Source organism: Pseudophryne corroboree, chromosome 5 (assembly GCF_028390025.1).
Source record: "Pseudophryne corroboree isolate aPseCor3 chromosome 5, aPseCor3.hap2, whole genome shotgun sequence".
Taxonomy (NCBI): Eukaryota; Metazoa; Chordata; class Amphibia; order Anura; family Myobatrachidae; genus Pseudophryne; species Pseudophryne corroboree.
In genome coordinates this window covers 72,957,553-72,976,928 of record NC_086448.1, presented here as the reverse complement: position 1 = coordinate 72,976,928, position 19,376 = coordinate 72,957,553, and the positions used below count along the sequence as shown (strand labels likewise).

At 47.3% G+C, this 19,376-nt stretch overlaps 2 protein-coding genes across 2 annotated transcripts in view; one reads left to right on the top strand and one right to left on the bottom strand.

The window, feature by feature from the left end:
* The window catches only part of PDK4 (pyruvate dehydrogenase kinase 4), a 55,050-nt gene extending 43,868 nt beyond the window's left edge, over positions 1-11,182 (bottom strand). The window contains exons 1-2 of the mRNA XM_063921366.1: positions 10,924-11,182; positions 8,696-8,841 (exon numbers count right to left, since the gene is read on the bottom strand). Of these exons, the coding sequence (XP_063777436.1) occupies positions 8,696-8,813 (118 nt within the window). The 5' untranslated portion in view covers positions 8,814-8,841; positions 10,924-11,182. The remainder of the gene's footprint in view (positions 1-8,695; positions 8,842-10,923) is intronic.
* A 1,882-nt stretch (positions 11,183-13,064) lies between these two features.
* Positions 13,065-19,376, top strand: part of DYNC1I1 (dynein cytoplasmic 1 intermediate chain 1) — an 837,173-nt gene continuing 830,861 nt past the window's right edge. Inside the window, exon 1 of the mRNA XM_063921359.1 lies at positions 13,065-13,114. The gene's annotated coding sequence lies outside the window, so the exon portion shown is untranslated. The remainder of the gene's footprint in view (positions 13,115-19,376) is intronic.

Here is a 19,376-nt window from a genome sequence, read left to right as displayed (position 1 = left end):
TAGAGCCCTTACAAGCGTGTGAGCGCTTTATCCACCCTAGGGGGTGTTTCCCAACGCACCCTAACCTCTGGCGGGAAAGGATATAATGCCAATAACATTTTAGAAATTATCAGTTGTTATCGGGGGAAACCCACGCATCATCACACACCTCATTTAATTTCTCAGATTCAGGAAAACTACAGGTAGTTTTTCCTCACCGAACAGAATACCCCTTTTTGGTGGTACTCGTATTATCAGAAATGTGTAAAACATTTTTCATTGCCTCAATCATGTAACGTGTGGCCCTACTGGAAGTCACATTTGTCTCTTCACCGTCGACACTGGAGTCAGTATCCGTGTCGGCGTCTATATCTGCCATCTGAGGTAACGGGCGCTTTAGAGCCCCTGACGGCCTATGAGACGTCTGGACAGGCACAAGCTGAGTAGCCGGCTGTCTCATGTCAACCACTGTCTTTTATACAGAGCTGACACTGTCACGTAATTCCTTCCAACAGTTCATCCACTCAGGTGTCGACCCCCTAGGGGGTGACATCACTATTACAGGCAATCTGCTCCGTCTCCACATCATTTTTCTCCTCATACATGTCGACACAAACGTACCGACATACAGCACACACACAGGGAATGCTCTGATAGAGGACAGGACCCCACTAGCCCTTTGGGGAGACAGAGGGAGAGTTTGCCAGCACACACCAGAGCGCTATATATATATATATATATATATATATATATATATATATATATATATATATATATATAGGGATAACCTTATATAAGTGTTTTTCCCCTTATAGCTGCTGTATTGTTTATACTGCGCCTAATTAGTGCCCCCCTCTCTTTTTTAACCCTTTCTGTAGTGTAGTGACTGCAGGGGAGAGCCAGGGAGCTTCCCTCCAACGGAGCTGTGAGGGAAAATGGCGCCAGTGTGCTGAGGAGATAAGGCCGCCGATAAGGGGGCGGAGCCTATCTCCCGTTTTTCTATGTATCCTGGCAGGGGTTAAATGCATCCATATAGCCCAGGAGCTATATGTGATGTATTTTTTTGCCATATAAGGTATTTTTATTGCGTCTCAGGGCGCCCCCCCCCCAGCGCCCTGCACCCTCAGTGACCGGAGTGTGAAGTGTGCTGAGAGCAATGGCGCACAGCTGCGGTGCTGTGCGCTACCTTATTGAAGACAGGACGTCTTCTGCCGCCGATTTTCCGGACCTCTTCTGCTCTTCTGGCTCTGTAAGGGGGACGGCGGCGCGGCTCTGGGACCCATCCATGGCTGGGCCTGTGATCGTCCCTCTGGAGCTAATGTCCAGTAGCCTAAGAAGCCCAATCCACTCTGCACGCAGGTGAGTTCGCTTCTTCTCCCCTTAGTCCCTCGATGCAGTGAGCCTGTTGCCAGCAGGACTCACTGAAAATAAAAAACCTAATTTAAACTTTTACTCTAATCAGCTCAGGAGAGCCACCTAGATTGCACCCTTCTCGTTCGGGCACAAAAATCTAACTGAGGCTTGGAGGAGGGTCATAGGGGGAGGAGCCAGTGCACACCAGCTAGTCCTAAAGCTTTTACTTTTGTGCCCAGTCTCCTGCGGAGCCGCTATTCCCCATGGTCCTTTCGGAGTTCCCAGCATCCACTAGGACGTCAGAGAAATAACAGGAGCTGATTGGCTGGTACTTTATCACCGTCCACTTTATCTCCATCCAAGATTTAGTAAATAGACCCCTAGCTGGCTAATGCACGATCCAGCTCTGGGTGAGGTAAATACATTTTATTTCACATTATGATTTTGCTTTCTCAAAACCAAATAAATGGACACTTTCTGCATAGGCTGGGCCGACTAACCCTCTTGTAACCTTCAGTAGAGGGCAAATGCAGTATTACTTACATTGCAGCTGCCTGTTAAAGGTCCAGTTCCCAATGACATTAGTAACTGGTGTGTAATACCAGTATTAGTGTACAGTGATGGAACCTTCAGAAGCCCTGTGATAAAAGGTCAGGTGCAATTTATATTTTCTGGTCAAACTTCACAGAGATAAGATCATAGAAGATCAGCGATGGCTAGAATGTCCACAAAGATTTATTTTCTGGAGTCCTGGAAGCATGTGCTCCAGTAATACGCCCTTATATACCCAAAATGGGAAGTTAATGTAAAATTGCTCAGAAAATACAATTTTCTCCAGAAACCAGCAAGGATAACCTCCCACACTTCCAGACGTGGCGAGAGTCATTAAACGTTTGTAAGCACTGTAATAAGTTTTGCCACAGGCTTTCTACGGTGCATTATAGGGTATAAGAATAACAAATGACCATGTTGTACTGTCTAACATTACATTACATTACTAGTTTAGCAATACTGAACCAGGACGGCTGCAGATAACAACCCTGGAGAAGGGGCTTAGTTGTATATTTATGGAACGGTGGGGAGAGCTTCCCTAATCTCTGCTGGATCTGTGCGGCTGGTTGATTAGATGGTTCTGAGAAGATTTATCACCACTCGTGAGCCATATACCAGCTATTGAACACTGGGGGTAATTCCAAGTTGATCGCAGCAGGACTTTTGTTAGCAGTTGGGCAAAACCATGTGCACTGCAGGGGAGGCAGATATAGCATGAGCAGAAAGAGTTAGATTTGGGTGGGGTATATTGTTTCTGTGCAGGGTAAATACTGGCTGATTTCTTTTTACACTGCAATTTAGATTGCAGATTGAACACACCCCACCCAAATCTAACTCTCTCTGCACATGTTAAATCTGCCTCCCCTGCAGTGCAAATGGTTTTACCCAACTGCTAACAAAAGTCATGCTGCGATCAACTTGGAATTACCCCCACTGTGCAGAAATCTCAGCCAGCTCAGTCCTCAAGACACCTTAACCGTCCCAAGTTCTAGGTTTTCCTTTCTTAAACACAGGTGAGCTAATTAGTACCTCAATCAATTGGACTTAACCTTCTGCCCTCAAGCATAGATATCCTTAAAACCTGGACTGCAGCCTATATCTATTTATAATAACTCAATATTTTATTGTAATAATGTGGAAAGGCATTCATATACAGGCAATGGCAGTACATGCTCCGGATCTGGCCACGAATACATCAGAGCCGTCACCAGACAAAGCTGCGTACGGTCTTCCTAAATAAATTTATATGGCATTGTTCTGCAGCACATCCTGCAATATTCCGGAATGAGAATTAATTATGAAATTATATTATATAACATATATAAAAAGCATTACAAACCTATTGTGTTTATGCATAAGCCCTTATCAGTAAGTGATAATGGGATTGTTTACCACATTGCACAGTTACAGAATTTGATAAATAGCTCTCGTCACCCGGCACTGCACTTGAACTGTGATCTCTCTTATCTGAGGTTGGGCATTGCACTTCTGAACCAGAATCCCTTACGTCAAAGCTCAGATGGAGGTTCAGAGGCCGGGGGGTGATCCCAAGGGATTGAGGACACATGCCAACGATACTTCCACGGGTTCACAAAAGGGTCCCAGATGTACGAAGCCTTAAAAAGCGACAAAGTGGAGAGTGATGAACTACCAGCCAATCAGCTCCTAACTGTCATTTTTCAAATAGACTGTGACATGGCAGTTAGGAGCTGACTGGCTGCTACTTTATCACGCTCCACTTTATCACTTTTGCAAGGCTTACTACATCTCCCCAACGGAAAGCTTGCTTCTAGTCTTATTTCCACTGGACAGTCAACTTTGAGCGTATATCCGATTGCACCAGGGCCTATCCGAGGAGCTCGCTAAACCATCCGATTGGCAGTAGCTGCGCAAATAATGACATCACTACATCATCTCCTGTACACGTGCGGACCATGCTCTTTGGCTGGTTCTGAGCTGGATGCAGTGACAGTGGTTGGACGCAGGTGAGAGACTTCTTTCGGTGATGATCCCTTTTAAGTGTGTGCCGCGGTTGTGTCACCAATAGTGGCTGATTACACAGACGCGTAATCGTTCGCATTGGAGGCCATATTCAGATGAATAATCTACCCCTGCCATAAAGCTGGTGCAAATTTCAATGGTTCGATCGATGGTGGCCTAAAGGCGCACAGAGCAGTATTTGAGCGCCTGAAGATGCACATAGTGTCTTACTCCTTGCATATAGAGGGGCACGGACGTACATCAAGGAAGGAGGGCTTGTACCGGTATTTGCATAAAGTCACAAAAGTAATAACGGCAAAAGACGCTGCAGCACCTGACGCAATATCAGGCCCTCTAATTATAAAAAAAAAAAAAAACCAGTAAAGATAAAAACGTACTGCCCCAGTGAATACGCACACCACCGCAGATACGCTCGCTGGCGCACAGAGCACACCACCATAGTTAATTTCGTGACACCTTGTTACTGAACTCCATAACTAAAGAGGCACCAAACCTGGAAAAGTAGATACAATATTTGGCCCAAGTTTTGGAGGGAACATCTTCTTGAAAAATAGAAGATGTGCTGTGCATCTGTTGATGTTCTCTGTGCTGCATAACGCAGTACAGAGAACGTCAACAGCTGTGGAGCACAGCTGCTATTTTTAAAGGAAGATGTTCCCTAGAAAACTTGGGCCAAATATTGGAGCAGTGTCAGGGTCATTCCTCAGGCTGGAAGCACAACTGAACGAAAGACTTCGAAGAAACAGACTCAGCCACAGTTTCTAACCTTAACCCGTCTGATGCAACTCCACAACTGCACGATAGGGCTGCAATACCAAGGCCCTAGTGCACCTACAGCAGCACATCTGCCAAGATTCCATTTCAAATAAAAGCTGGTTACATAATGCAGGACTGTTTACCATAACTTACACAAGAAAGTATTGTGTTCTTTGCCTAGGTAAACACTCGTGGGTGTAGGTAGGAGTAAAGCATAGAGGACTGAAATCACACATCACTTCAAAGGGGTTTATTTAAGTGAACCCCAGCTGTAAAATATAGAATTTCCATCCAAATAAAAAAAATGCTGCTTTAATTCCCGCACTTCATTCTATATCCCCCCCCCCCCCCCCCCCTGATCCGACGTGGGCGTGTCACTGAAAGATGATGCGCCCAAAAGACACTGAACCGCTGACACAGGAGGATATCTCTTACAGAGACCATAGGGCTGGTGGAAGTTTTGGTAGTGTGTCTAAAGAAGCGGCGCCGAAGTAATAGAGAATCGTCTGCTCCGTTAGCATAAGAAGAAGACACGCATATGTGTCCGGCTTACAATCAGGTTGCGGTGTCTGGGTTGATGGGGCTCCAAATTATGTGTATTTGCCCAAGCTTAAAATATGCCCATCGTCCATATACGGTACAAACAGCCAATCACATTAGACATGCATTTAAGCACAAAACAGGTTGCGTTTTGAAAACCATTACAGCAATACAAGCGCAACTTCAATGGGTGCTGCAACACTAGACTCAAATGGGTAAATTTACTAAGATGGGAGTTCTATTTAAGATGGGATGTTGCCCATAGCAACCAATCAGATTCCAGGTATTATCTTCTAATCTAGAAGGTGCTAAATAAATGAGAAGATTTTCTTCCCTGCAGCGGAATTCCATCAAACATCTAAAATCTGGGCGATGGGGTGTTATCATAATACGGATAACCTGTGCTTCTTCCCCAGCTGCACATAAGACCATTTGTAAGTGGACTTCGACCATCGTAGGAAAATTCCAGCATGCAGACGTACCGTCCCAAACCTCACTCCCTGTAAAAGTGCCCCATCTCCCCATCACGGCACCTAGAGAAACAGACTAGGTGGACAAGTAGGCGCACTTGGACGCATAAGGAAACGTTTATTGTCGCATAACGCGACGGTGCATAAAAGTAAGCAACAAAAATACTAACAAAACAAGTTTATACAACTTAAAATATTTGTACATCGGCCGCACTGTGTATAATTGGTTCCAGGGCAGGCGCAGTACTGAAAAAACACAAGACGCTTCTATATCGCCCCCTATATCAGGGCATGGAACGCAATCTTACGTTCAGCTGAAATATTATAGTTAAGGCTTTAATAACGAACCGGAAAGCGTTTTACGGATGATCCAGAAATCCTAACAAATGTTAAGTACATGGTTCTCCTTTCAGTAAAGCAGTGGGAGGATAGAAGTACAATGTAAACCTGTGACGGTATGTGCAGCTGTCAGCAGCAGAACATCTTGTTTACTCTGCAAGGAGTGGAAAAAGACGACTACAGGACGTATCTGGTATAGGACAGAGAGAGTGAAAAACAATTTGGAGCAGCGGCCCAGATGTGTCAGAGCAGCCATGCGTTCCCACCTGTCCCCCTGCCTAAAAAATAGACTCATTTAAAAAAAATGAAAAAAAAAAAAAAACAACATTATTATTTTTTCATATGAATATGATTTTATATTGGCGCAGGTTCCAGTATATTTTAAATGTAAAAAAAAAAAAAAAAAAACACACAACAACATGAAAAGGACAGGATTATGTGTTGCGGCTGGAAACGTACACACATAGCTATTCTACGCAGTCACATTGTGCCCTCACTAACCAGGAAATGTAACACAAGTGTATCTGGCCATTCAGAATTCCGCTATAAATACATAGGGGGTAATTCCAAGTTGATCGCAGCAGGACATTTTTTAGCAGTTGGGCAAAACCATGTGCACTGCAGGGGAGGCAGATATAACATGTGCAGAGAGAGATAGATTTGGGTGTGGGGAGTTCAACCTGCAATCTAAATTGCAGTGTAAAAATAAGCAGCCAGTATTACCCTGCACAGAAACAAAATAACCCACCCAAATCTAACTCTCTCTGCAAATGTTATATCTGCCTCCCCCTGCAGTGCACATGGTTCTGCCCAACTGTTAAAAAATTTCCTGCTGCGATCAACTTGGAATTATCCCCAATATGTGCAATAAGAGACAACACAGGGAAGGCCCTATTAATACACTTGATCTCAGCTCATACTCACTAGGTACTCGGTGTGGATGGATGGGGTATGGGACTCCAGGTCGACACACATTAGGTTGACACGGCCATTAGGTCGCCATCAACACGAAAAAGGTCAACATGAGTTTATGGTTTTATGGTGTAGTTTTCTCCGTCAAGTGACAGGGAACCCCAATTAATGCACCGCGTCCCCTTGCTGCAGGCAAGTTGCCTCGCTCCACTACCGCTGCACTCAACACAAGTTACCGTTCCCAATTGTAGTCCACATGGATCGTAAAGTATGAAAAAGTCCCCCCCCACCAGAAGAAAAAAAAAAAAAAAAAAAAGTGAAAAACTCAAGTTGACCTTTTTTCATGTCGACCAAATGCCCGTGTTGACCTACCCACTGTCAACCAATGGGTGTAGACCTAGAGTCTGGATACCAATTGGTGAAAGCTAAGATCAGATAGTAGCACACTGAGTGAACAGATCAGCATAAACATTTTTGTTCTTATGAAGTTTGGGGGGGGGGGGGGGGGGGGGGGGGAGTTGAACTAATCATATTTCCTCTCTGGGGTTTATTTGGGGTCATGGTCAGCTCAGGGTGACAGGTTCAAACGCTTCCAGTATCCTGGAAATGCTATTTAACCACCAACGACAAGTGCGTCACAGCCAAGGGGGGGAGAAAATCTTAAAATCACTACAACATCAATACACCAAACAAACAAGTTCTTAAAAGAACGTCCTATTTCACAATAATGTAGACCAGACCTGTGCAACGTAGGGGTCTGGGGCCCAGATACGGCACTCCCATACCTCTACTGCTGGGGTATTCAACGCGCAGGTCTCCAGCCTATACATTTTATCATGCCCTGCTACAGTTTTGCTATTAGGGCGTGCTAAAACTATAGCAGGGCATGCTGGGATGTGTAGTTCTAAAGCAGCCGGAGGACAGCATTTCTGCCCTGTTCTACTACCTCAACTATATTTAAATTGCATTCAGGTCACCAGCATATAGTAATAGCATACAATCCTCGTGTAAATATATAGATTGCACGGACAGATACTATAAGGGACAGTATTAATGTTTTTTTTTTTTTTTTTAAATTAATCATTCATTATGAATTACCAGAGCAATAAACGTGTCAGCTTCTACTGATTTGGATAAATGAAACATGCCTAAAGATAAAAGGACTATGGGGTACATTTACTAAGCAGTGATAAGAGCGGAGAAGTCAGGCATTGGAGAAGTTGCCCCTTCAACCAATCAGCAGCTCTGTATAATTTTATAGTACGCAAATTATAGATGTTACTTCAGTGCTGATTGGTTGCCATGGGCAACTTCTCCACTGGCTCACTTCTCCGCTCTTATCACTGCTTAGTAAATGTCCCCCTAAGTCCCAGATTTATCAAGCCTTGGAGAGTGATAAACTGCACGGTGACAAAGTACCAACCAATCAGCTTCTAACTGCCATGCTACAGGCTGTGTTTGAAAAAGGACAGGAGCTGATTGGTTGGTTCTTTAACACCGTGCAATTTATCACTCTCCAAGGCTTGATAAATCTGGGCCTATGTGTAGAAGCTTTACGGAGTGGTAATGGAAATATAAAAGGACATATATGACATTGTCGCTTATCTTTTCTCTGCGTTAAATCTAGAAGTGACATTGGGGAGTGTGAGAGGTGGGCAATGTGAGGGTCACCAATTATTGCGGATGGCATGCTGGAAATATTAGTTCAACGACAGCCGAGACAGCCACAGTTTTCCCCAAACAAGTTGATTAGTGCCCAGATTAATACCCAAGCACAAATGGCCAATGCTTACCAAAGTCAATGAACTGCTTCATGGATAGAGGAGACGGTGAGAAGCGGCTGAATCGCTCTATCTGTTTGGGGGCATTCGCCAGAGCGGCATGTTTGAGCAGGAACCTGGCGAACTTCATCCTGAGGTACCGCAACGGGCAATGTCACCTGGAGAGAAGAACAACATCGAGTTAGTCAGTCAATAGCAATTACATACAGGCGCAAAGCTACAGAACTTCCAGGCAGATGCCATTATGAGGCACCTGTGCAGTGGTTACACTCAGTGGAGCATGCGGTTAGTCTGTGTGTGACTGCAGTGCCATACATGTACTTGCAGCACTGCCTCATGGCAGATCACCATCCAGAGCACAGGTCACTATAAAGTGATTGGGACAGGAGTATTAAACGTAAAAGTAATAGGGTGCGACGCTATGCGTCAGACATGTTCCTGTACAGAAGTCCAGCAGGCTACGGATAACGGGACAGCAGGTAATGTTCTGCAGCTTGCTGGCTGTTCATTGTGAAAGTGACAGTTATACAGTGTAATAAGCCACAGCTAGATATTATGTAATACCGCAAATCAAACACAGGACGGGACAAAGTACCAAAATAGGCTGCAACTGCAGATGCTCTCATGGGAACACCTACGTCAGCAATCCAGAAGTGTATCTATACCGTGGACGGTCACCAGTGGTCTACACTAGGGAAGTTATTTGTTGGGTGCCATTACTAAATGCGCACCCAGAGGGCAGCAGCCACATTCAGCACTGTATATCCAGGAAATCAGCCCGACCCCCGCTGCATGGTAGGGACATGATCTTGTCATTCTGGTTACATGTGAGGGAGATCAGCCCTTAATGGCCCAATGCATGCTACCTTGCTCAGCACCATACAGTATATCCACACTGCATACTGTAATCGTCAGAGCCATGTGACCCCTGATGCACAGTAAGGGGGAAAGTTTCCTGTGCCCCCTCTAATGCACAGTAATGTGGTCAGTGCCCAGTGTCCCCCCCCAAATGCACAGTAATGTGGTCAGTCCTGGTGCCGCCCCCCGATGCACAGTAAGGGGGCCAGTGCCCCTCTAATGTGCAGTACTGTGATCAGTGCCCTGTATGCCCCCTGATGCACAGTAAAGTGGCCACCATCCTGTGTCCCCCCTAATGCTGCACAGTAATGCGGTCAGTGCCCAGTGTACCCCCTGATGCACAGTAAAGTGGCCAGTGCCCTATATCCCCCCCCCCCCCCGATGCACAGTAAAGTGGCCAGTGCCCTCTGTCCCCCTGACACACAGTAAAGTGGCCAGTCCCCCTAATGCCCTAATGCATAGTGAAGTGTCCAGTGCCCTGCATCCTCCAATACACAGTAAAGTGGTCAGTGCCCCGTATCCCCCTGATGCACAGTAAAGTGGCCGATGCCCCGTGCCCCCCCCCCCCTGATGCACAGTAAGGTGGCCAGTGTCCCGTGTCCCCCCTTGATCCACAGTAAGGTGGCCAGTGCCCCTAATGCATAGAAAAGTGTCCGGTGCCCTGCGTCCTCCAATACACAGGAATGTGGTTGGTGCCCTGTGTCCCCCCTGATGGACAGTAATGTGGTCAGTGCCCTGTGTCCCCCCTGATGGACAGTAATGTGGTCAGTGCCCTGTGTCCCCCCTGATGGACAGTAATGTGGTCAGTGCCCTGTGTCCCCCCTGATGGACAGTAATGTGGCCAGTGCCCTCTATCCCCCTGATGCACAGTAAAGTGGCCAGTGCCCCTAATGCATAGAAAAGTGTCCGGTGCCCTGCATCCTCCAATACACAGTACTGTGGTTGGTGTCCTGTGTCCCCCTGATGCACAGTAATGTGGTTGGTGTCCTGTGTCCCCCTGATGCACAGTAAAGTGGCCAGTGCCCTGCGTCTCCCTGATGCACAGTACGGTGGCCAGTGCCCTGTGTGCCCCCTGATGGACAGTACTGTGGTCAGTGCCTTGCATCCCCCCCGATGCACAGTAATGTGGCCAGTGCCCTGTGTCCCCCCTGATGGACAGTAATGTGGCCAGTGCCCTGTGTCCCCCTGATGCACAGTAAAGTGGCCAGTGCCCTGTGTGCCCCTTCATGCACAGTAATGTAGTAAATGCCCAGTGTGCCCGCTGATGCACAGTAATGTGATCAGTGCCTTGTGTCCCCCGATGCACAGTAATGTAGTAAATGCCCTGTGCCCCCCATGCACAGTGGCCGTGTCCCCCGTAGAGCAGGATGGTCAGACCTTACCTCTTGCACAGCAGGACAATGGGATGATGGTCAGTGTCACGCAGCAGCAGATGGCCGGAGAGGCTCAGTGTCCGGCAGCCGGCTAGAGCAGGACAGGATGAGGCACTATTGCTGCCTCTGCTCCTCGGTATGATGCAACCCCAGGTCGCTGTGACACATGGGCACTGTATGACTGTCCACTGTGCACACTGTGTCACGTCACCTCAGAGCCCGCACCCGGCCGGTCCCAGTCCTCGCGCTACTCTGTTTACCCCGCACACCCTCATTCACTCTTATTATCCAGGTCCAGGGGGCGGGGCTTCGCACGAATCCCCTCCCACCCCTGCAGTAAGGCGGGGACCGACAGTCGCTGCCTCCAGTCATGGAAACGAACAAACAAGATACGCGTTTTGGGGGCGGGGCCACAGTGGGGGTTGTGGGGATGTTGCCAGGCACAGAGATGGCAGCGTGCGGCTCATTGGAGCGTTCGTCCATTATTAACCCCATCACTCCCGGGCGGGAGAGAGAGGGGGCTGGTGCAGTCTCAGCTGGTGGCGATCTCAGTGCAGCCCCCATCAGTCACGTCCCATTCATCCTCAGTATCGTCTCCTGTTACACCTGCACCCACCCTGTGATATACACACACGTATGCCAGGCCTGAGGGGATCTGTTGTCACCATGTCCCATCATAAAAACAGGCATGTCATTCCTGGGGCTGACTGGACACTATACATGTGCAGTATATTCATATTAACGAATTCATTCATTATTAAAACTACTCCAGCTAATAATAATAATAATTGCATCAGTGACGAGCGTCAACTAAGCGGCAATGCTGCGGACATGGGCAAAAGAACCATTTTGCGGACTGCCATGGGGTGTCGCAGGCGCATAGCCAGAGTTGTGCCCTATTCTGGGTCGCACGTAGACCAAGAGGACGCCTATATCAGACGGATTTCTTGCACCCGGCATGGAGTACGTGTAAAGGTTCCCATACACTAACGCGACATGTCCGACCGTCATGTTGCAGACAATCAGCCCGGCAACCTCCCAGGCGGTAGGATCAGCCAAGATACATCGTATGCTGTCCTTTTGCATATGATCAGACATATCACCAGTGCATATAACGATCTAGGGGAGCCGATCCGACCCTCACGGGAACGCGCATCGGATAGGAAACACCTCCAAAATGCCCGATTTCAACCGATATATCGGGCCGAATGCCCGAAATCGGATTAAATCGGGTTTTATTGTTCTAGTGTATGGGGCCCTTTAGTGTAGGGTTGGCGGTTGGGCTAGCGGACAGACGGTGCGGCGGCGCGATGCGCAGGCATTAAGGTGCACGTATAGGGGCCTGTGTATCTTTAATCACATATTCAGCGCGATATTAGCGGCCAGGATCTAATTGCAATATGCGATAACAGCGAGATGTATCATCGGGCACCTGCAGGGACATGAGCTCCGAAAGAAGCCCATCCCTGCTATGGGCAGGATGTGCTAAGCATTTGGGGTACATTCCGCCACACATCGCATTGATACTAATCGCAGATATGTACTAACGATTAGTATCACAATATATGATTAGTATCACAAAGCACTGGTCTCCTGATAAGAGCTGACCTTTGACATCAGCGCCGGTCACTGGACTCAGGTTTTGGCCCCGGGAGGCTGTCTGCGCATATGCAGAGCATCGCAGCGGCCGTGGTGGGTGCTGGGACACAGGATCGGATCTAATCCCTCTCAGAAAGGATGAGGAAAGAAGCGCAAAAGCTGGTGGTACATGTTTTGTATAGTGAACTCATTTTATTTCAGGGTGCAGTTGCGTACTGTTGTGCATTAGTCCTGGAATGTTTTAAAACGATACTAGTAAATTTAGTTTTTATGGCGCTGATTACTAATGGGCCCTACATACTCAGCGATGTATGCAATTTGGATGACGATCGATCTGAATGATGATCAATCTCGTCCAAATTGACTTGCATTGAAAAATGATGGAGAACCAACGATGAACGATATATGGTTCATTTCTGAACGTTATCGTTCATATCGCCCTGCAACATCGCTGAGTGTGTAGGGTGCTTAAGGGTGTCAGTCTGCAATTACCTGTACATGTAATATATGTACATAATCATTATGTTGTTTATGTTATGTATATTTTTTTCCAGCGTTCAGAAAACCATGTGGATGACTTTTCCGGAGGGGGCTAGTACAGGTTAGTAGCTGAAGACACAGTTTCAGACCTGCTTTATATATACAGGTTGAGTATCCCATATCCAAATATTCCGAAATACGGACTTTTTTGAGTGAGACAGTGAAACCTTTGTTTTTTGATGGCTCAGTGTACACAAACTTTGTTTAATACACAAAGTTATTAATAATATTGTATTAAATGACCTTCAGGCTGTGTATATAAGGTGTATATGAAACATAAATAAATTGTGTGAATGTAGACACACTTTGTTTAATGCACAAAGTTATAAAAAATATTGGCTAAAATGACCTTCAGGCTGTGTGTATAAGGTGTATATGTAACATAAATGCATTCTGTGCTTAGATTTAGGTCCCATCACCATGATATCTCATTATGGTATGCAATTATTCCAAAATACGGAAAAATCTCATATCCAAAATACCTCTGGTCCCAAGCATTTTGGATAAGGGATACTCAACCTGTATATATATATATATATATATATATATATATATATATATTTAAAACATATGCTATAGCTGTATATTAAAAGTCATCTTTAAATATTAAAGACTGTGCGGCCAGATCAGTTAGTACAGGTGCATCCTTACCAAAAGCTGCAGTCAGAACAATCTGGTTTCTGTATTTTAGTTTTTTTGCAGAGAAGCAGAATGAGAATACAGAATTCTTTTCACATATACTCCTTTTCCACTGATAACCCAGGAGTTTGGTCCCTGACCCTGCTCTTTACCCGGGTCAGACAGAGACCCAGACATTTGTCAGGCTATAGACCTAGCAATTCCCCAGGTCCTCAGTGGAAAAGGGGTATTATAGAAATTTTAGTATGACTTAGAACCACTTTTAGACTAAAATGGGTTTGTACACGGGTTTAACCTGGGTGCGACCCAACTGAGACCCATTTCATACTGGCGACAGGACCCGGCTAATTGCAGGGGTGGTGACGTCACCGCAGACGGGTGCAGCCCCAGCACTTGGAGCTGAGATGAGAGCACCAGCTCTCCCTATGCTGTAAAACGGGATCCGGGTCACATCGACCGGGCTTACTTACGGGGGTGGTCTTCAGGTTGCCGGCGGCCGGGCTCCCGACGACCACCATACCGCCGCCGCAATCCCGACCGCCGACATACCGACAGCTTTTCTCCCTCTTGGGGGTCCACGATCACCCTGGAGGGAGAATAGATAGCGTAGCGCGCCACCGTGCTCATTTGTGCTCGCCCAGCTGTCGTATGCTGGCGGTCGGGATTCCGGAGTCGGTATGCTGGCCGCCGGGAGCCCGGCCGCCGGCATCACATACAACACCCCTTCCCGGTACCAACCCTGCAGCTAGCCGGGTTGAATTTCCGTGTCACTGGACCCGGGTTAACCATTTTCCATTGAGCCGCTCCCGGGTTATCACGCCAATAACCCGGGATTTAGCGGCAGTGGAAAAGGGGTATTAGGCTAGCTAAAAGCCGTAATATGTGGATATTAATAATCCTCGCAATGTCGTTTTTATAAACAAGTTTTTATGCTTTATTCATTACCTTATGTGTGTCATTTTGGGGGTAATCAGTAATAAAAGTTATATTTTATATTTAAATTCAATTTTCTTTAGGTATGCTCCAAAAAAACGTATTCTGGACCTAATTCAGCTTAAATCGCTGAAGTGCAGAAATCGCCGCTGCGTCCATGCGCAAGGACTTAAATTGCGATCGCAGTCTATGTGCCAGTGGGGGGCGGTTATGGGGTGGTGTTGCAGCGTTTTGTGGGCGTCGATGCAGCATTTGGGGGTGCGGCCCGGACAACCGAGGCACGTCCGAACCATTTGTGGGGCGTGCCGCGGCAGATGCGCGACACCACACGCGGCCGCTGTGGCCCAAAACATGGTAGCCAGGCGACTGCCTTCGTAGCTACGCAGGGGGATACCCTAAACAGCGAAGCACTCGCATTTAAGCGGGGGGTAGGGTTGGGGGGCTAGGACTCGGCATGCATTATTTATATATACAATATGCAGTATATATACACACACACACACACACACACACACACACACACACACACACACACACACACACACACACACACTACTGTATAGGTTGGTTAAATCTATGTCTAGCTTATTAGTCTTGTGCGGACTCAACTCTTCTCTTTGGAAACAATCTGACTCTGCTCTGCCCACTTGCAAAATACTCCCGGCCCCAGAACTAATATTACAACAGGGGTGTCATCAGGACACACCCTGAAAGCATTGGGAGGAACCCTCGCAGTTATACTAGTTGAGTATAGCTGGTTTTAGATGTTTTGATTTAAAAATGTACCTTTAACAATACTTGATATAAGGGGTATCAAACCTTCTAAAGAGCACACGTGGAGAAGTTGCCCATAGCAACCAATCAGTTTCTACCTATCATTTATCAGTTCACAAAATGATAACTATAATCTGATAAGTTTCACACCTCGTTAAAAGGTTCAATACAGCTCCAAGAAATCCCAAAAAGGCTGTAATAGTGACGGCCAATCAGAGCAAGCCTCGTGACAGCCTCCGACGAATAAGGTTCACGCACTCAGCAATGAAGGAGGCAGGGCCCCAGCATTGTAGGCCTTGGGCAAGCAATGCACTGTGGGGGTGATTCAGACCTGATCTCTGGGCTGCTAACTTTGCTGTGCTGTGTTCGGATAGTCGCCGCATCCAGCGAGAGTGTAAATTCTCTGTGCAAGTGTGCGAGCCCATGTGTACGCAGAGCTTCAAAAATACACTTTGTGCAGTCTCTGCGCAGCCCAGGACTTACTCCTACAGTGCGATCACATCAGGCTGATCGGGGGCCGGAGCTGACGTCTCACACCCTCCCTGAACACGCTTGGGAACACCTGCGTTTTCCTTGACACTCCCAATAAGCGGTCAGTTACCACCCGCAAACAGCTTCCTCCTGTCAATCACCTTGCGAACGCCCGTGCTATCGGATTTTTTGCACCATCCCGTCGCTGACCGGCGATGCCCTTTGTTGTCTGACGCGCATGTGCATTGCGGTGCATACGCATGCGCAGTTACTACCTGATCGCCCGCACACATTCATGGGAACCAATTTAAAAAAAATTATTACATGCCCCTACTGTGGTTCTGCACTCTCTCTCCACATGCCTCCATACACTGAATGGTTGTCAGCACTTTGATTGGTGGATAGCTCTAGCCATCCACCAATCAGCATGCTGACAGCCACTCACTGGCTGCAGGCTGGGAGGCAGGTAGAGAATACTGCCTGGCCGCTTGATTGTGTGACAACCACTCACCCCTGCTCACCTAGAGTTGTGGAGCCCTGGGCAGCTGCCCAGGGTGCCTATACAATAAGATAGAATGGGAGAACTAACTGTCACATCACCATCGGACTTTCACTAGTTGATGGCAGTGAATGTCACAATGCTGCCATTGTAACAACCTTTCATATCCATTGGTTAAAAAAAAACGTTGTTTTGTAAGCATGGCCCCTCAATGGCCATCTCTTTTCACATATACTTGCAGCGCTGCCTCTGGAAATAGCTGTCTCTGCTTATTTGCACTGTCAACAGACAAATAACTGATATCAATCCAAAGTGGAAACGGTAACGTTAATATCAGATACCATAAACTCTTATATTGTCATAACATTTATACTGTAAACATTATGGGCACACTGGGCACTGAAATATTGAGCTGTAACTTTGCAGGCATAAATATCTAAGAGTCATTACTGGGAAGGGCAGATTGTAAGCGGGATAAATGCAATATTATGTCCATGATTACTAGGATTTTATACCTGATCTAGAATTTATCCCTTGTTGTATTGTTTTTCTATTTTGCAGTCTGCCTGCGTTGCTTGCATAGTTGCGTCCTGCGTCTTCTGTGTAAGTAACTATAAACAAGGACATTGGATGAGGCTACAGTATGTCCAGTTTAACAAAAACAAAATGACCTTAAGTTCATGAATGACAAACGCGCAACACACAAGTTCACCTAAGCCAGACTGCGCTAGGCAATCGGGAATCGTTTATGACAACACCCCCCTGCCTTTCCCTTTTAGTCCACAGGCATTTCCAGGAACTCACAGTGACATTTGTACAGTCTTTTCCAGCTCTGTAACGCAGCCAGTAAACAAGTACAAGACCAGGCCCCACGTGTCTTATCAGCCAGACCCAGTGAGAGGGACTGAGGGATCTCATTGGGTGCAAATATGTGCAAACTTCTCCTAAGACACCCCCCTTTCTTCTGTCACTGGGAGGAAAAAAATCCCCCAAAGGCACCGAAAGCAGATTACTACAGCAATGAAGCCCAGCTGTTCTTTTGTACTACTCCGAGCTGCATTTACTGCGGCCGGGATACTATCACTCAGATTACTGTCATTTAGTTTATACACATTTGTGCACTCTAGTATTCAGTCATGTTGGGTTGTTGTTTTTTTATTAATTACACGTACAGTTTATATTTTCACAGTGTGCTGGTTTTATCGCCCAATTTGCAAATCATATATATATAGGACTACATATGCAATGGGGCTAATTCTGGGTTGGCCGCAATGGCATCTGTTTCTTTTGTTGGTCACATGTCTGTGACTTTATGCAAATGCCGCTACAAGCCGTTCCCTGGTCTACAGCCGTGCAACTGAGTGTGCAAGCACTTAGACGCCCACTTTCAGCAACTTTAGATGCTCAATTAACACTTGATGCGTCTATAGGTACGACCATCACTCGCACCATTGAAACCTGCACCTGCCGCATGCTAGATGCAGACACTCCATCTGAGTATGGCCTCCTATGATTGATTATGAGTATGATTATGCGTCCGAGTTTGCAAGCCACTACAGCGACATGCCTGTGACATGCCCATCACACACTTGTAAGATGGACCACTCAGTGTGTCCAGTGGTGGCACCAGGGATGGTGACACCTGGAGCAGCCAATAGTACCCCCTCATGCACCGAAGGCATGCGCTACTGAAAAAGGGGCATGACCACTAGTAAAGGGGCTTGGCCTTGCGGAGTCCCCTGCTGCCTTCATGGAGGGAACGTGGACTCAATGGTAGCCCCCTCCCCCCTTTTACATCACTCCTGGGGTGTGCCCAGCATCCCCTTTAGAAATTAATGGAGCGATCGCCTGCGGTGAATAGTCGCCACCTGGCACGCCATGCAGCATGCCATGATGCAGCATGCTGCTTTGCAGTAAGATGTGAGCATGGCTCCATCTGTTTTTGCCTTTTTCCTTTCAGTCCCTACAGTCTTAGAAAAATCCATTTCGTCATTCTACCCTTATCTACACAACACACACTAATGCACCCTGACAGCTTCCCCAGGGCCATAACAAGGGTGGTGCGGCCGGTGCCACTGCACAGAGCGCAGATCCCCCTGGGGGCGGAACCAGCCGTTGCAATGTCCATTTGCTGGGCGCCTGCTGCAATTATTTTATTAGCGGTGTGCTAGAAGATGGCTCCTTCTCCGCAATCTCTGGAGCTAACTCCGGGGCTCCATCTTCCAGCTCTCACAGTGCTGATCGAGGAGGAGTGGTTGGGGCCAGGAGCAGACAGTGGGCGAGTGTCAGGCTGGGTACACACCGAAGCAACAGGTTGGCGGATGCGCCGCAACGCTTACAGAGTGGCCAATACAGGTAAGTATACACACTTACTGATCGGATCCCCAATGTGTCAGTCTCTGTCATCCACCTGGGCGGGCATTTTTTACCCACCAGCTGTGACGTCAGCCTCCACAGCAAGTGTATGGGCAGGCGGTAGACCACCCATACACACAGATGTGCCAATATATCTTTAGATATATCTGCCATCAGCTGTGCTGAATTATCGGTACTTTGAGCATGTGCAGGACCCATCCTGTGACGTCAGAAGCAGTCAGCGATTAACAGTCTGATGCCGCTTGGGGGCGGGGAGAGGGTGGTGATGAAAATAGAGGAATGTCGCTGCATTTTAGGGGGAAGGAAGAGGCTAAGATGAAGATTTCCTTGCCTCTTAAAAGCATCTGTGATGGGCGGCTTGCCTGACTCCAAGGGTGCTGCAATCCGCCCGGTGGTGTCACAGCGATCCGATGCAGCAGCAATAGCTACTCCAACCACAGCTGAATTATTCCCATTATGTGGACGCACAACCGCCTCACCGCTATCTGGCGCTGCACTGTGGAGGTCGCCGCCTTCCCTCCTCATAGTTGGCAGCATACTGCCCGCTTCTATATAGAGGCAGCATGCGGGCATTGGGCCCTCTGACACCATTCACGCAAGCCGGCCGCCACAGCTGCTACCTAGAGGCCAG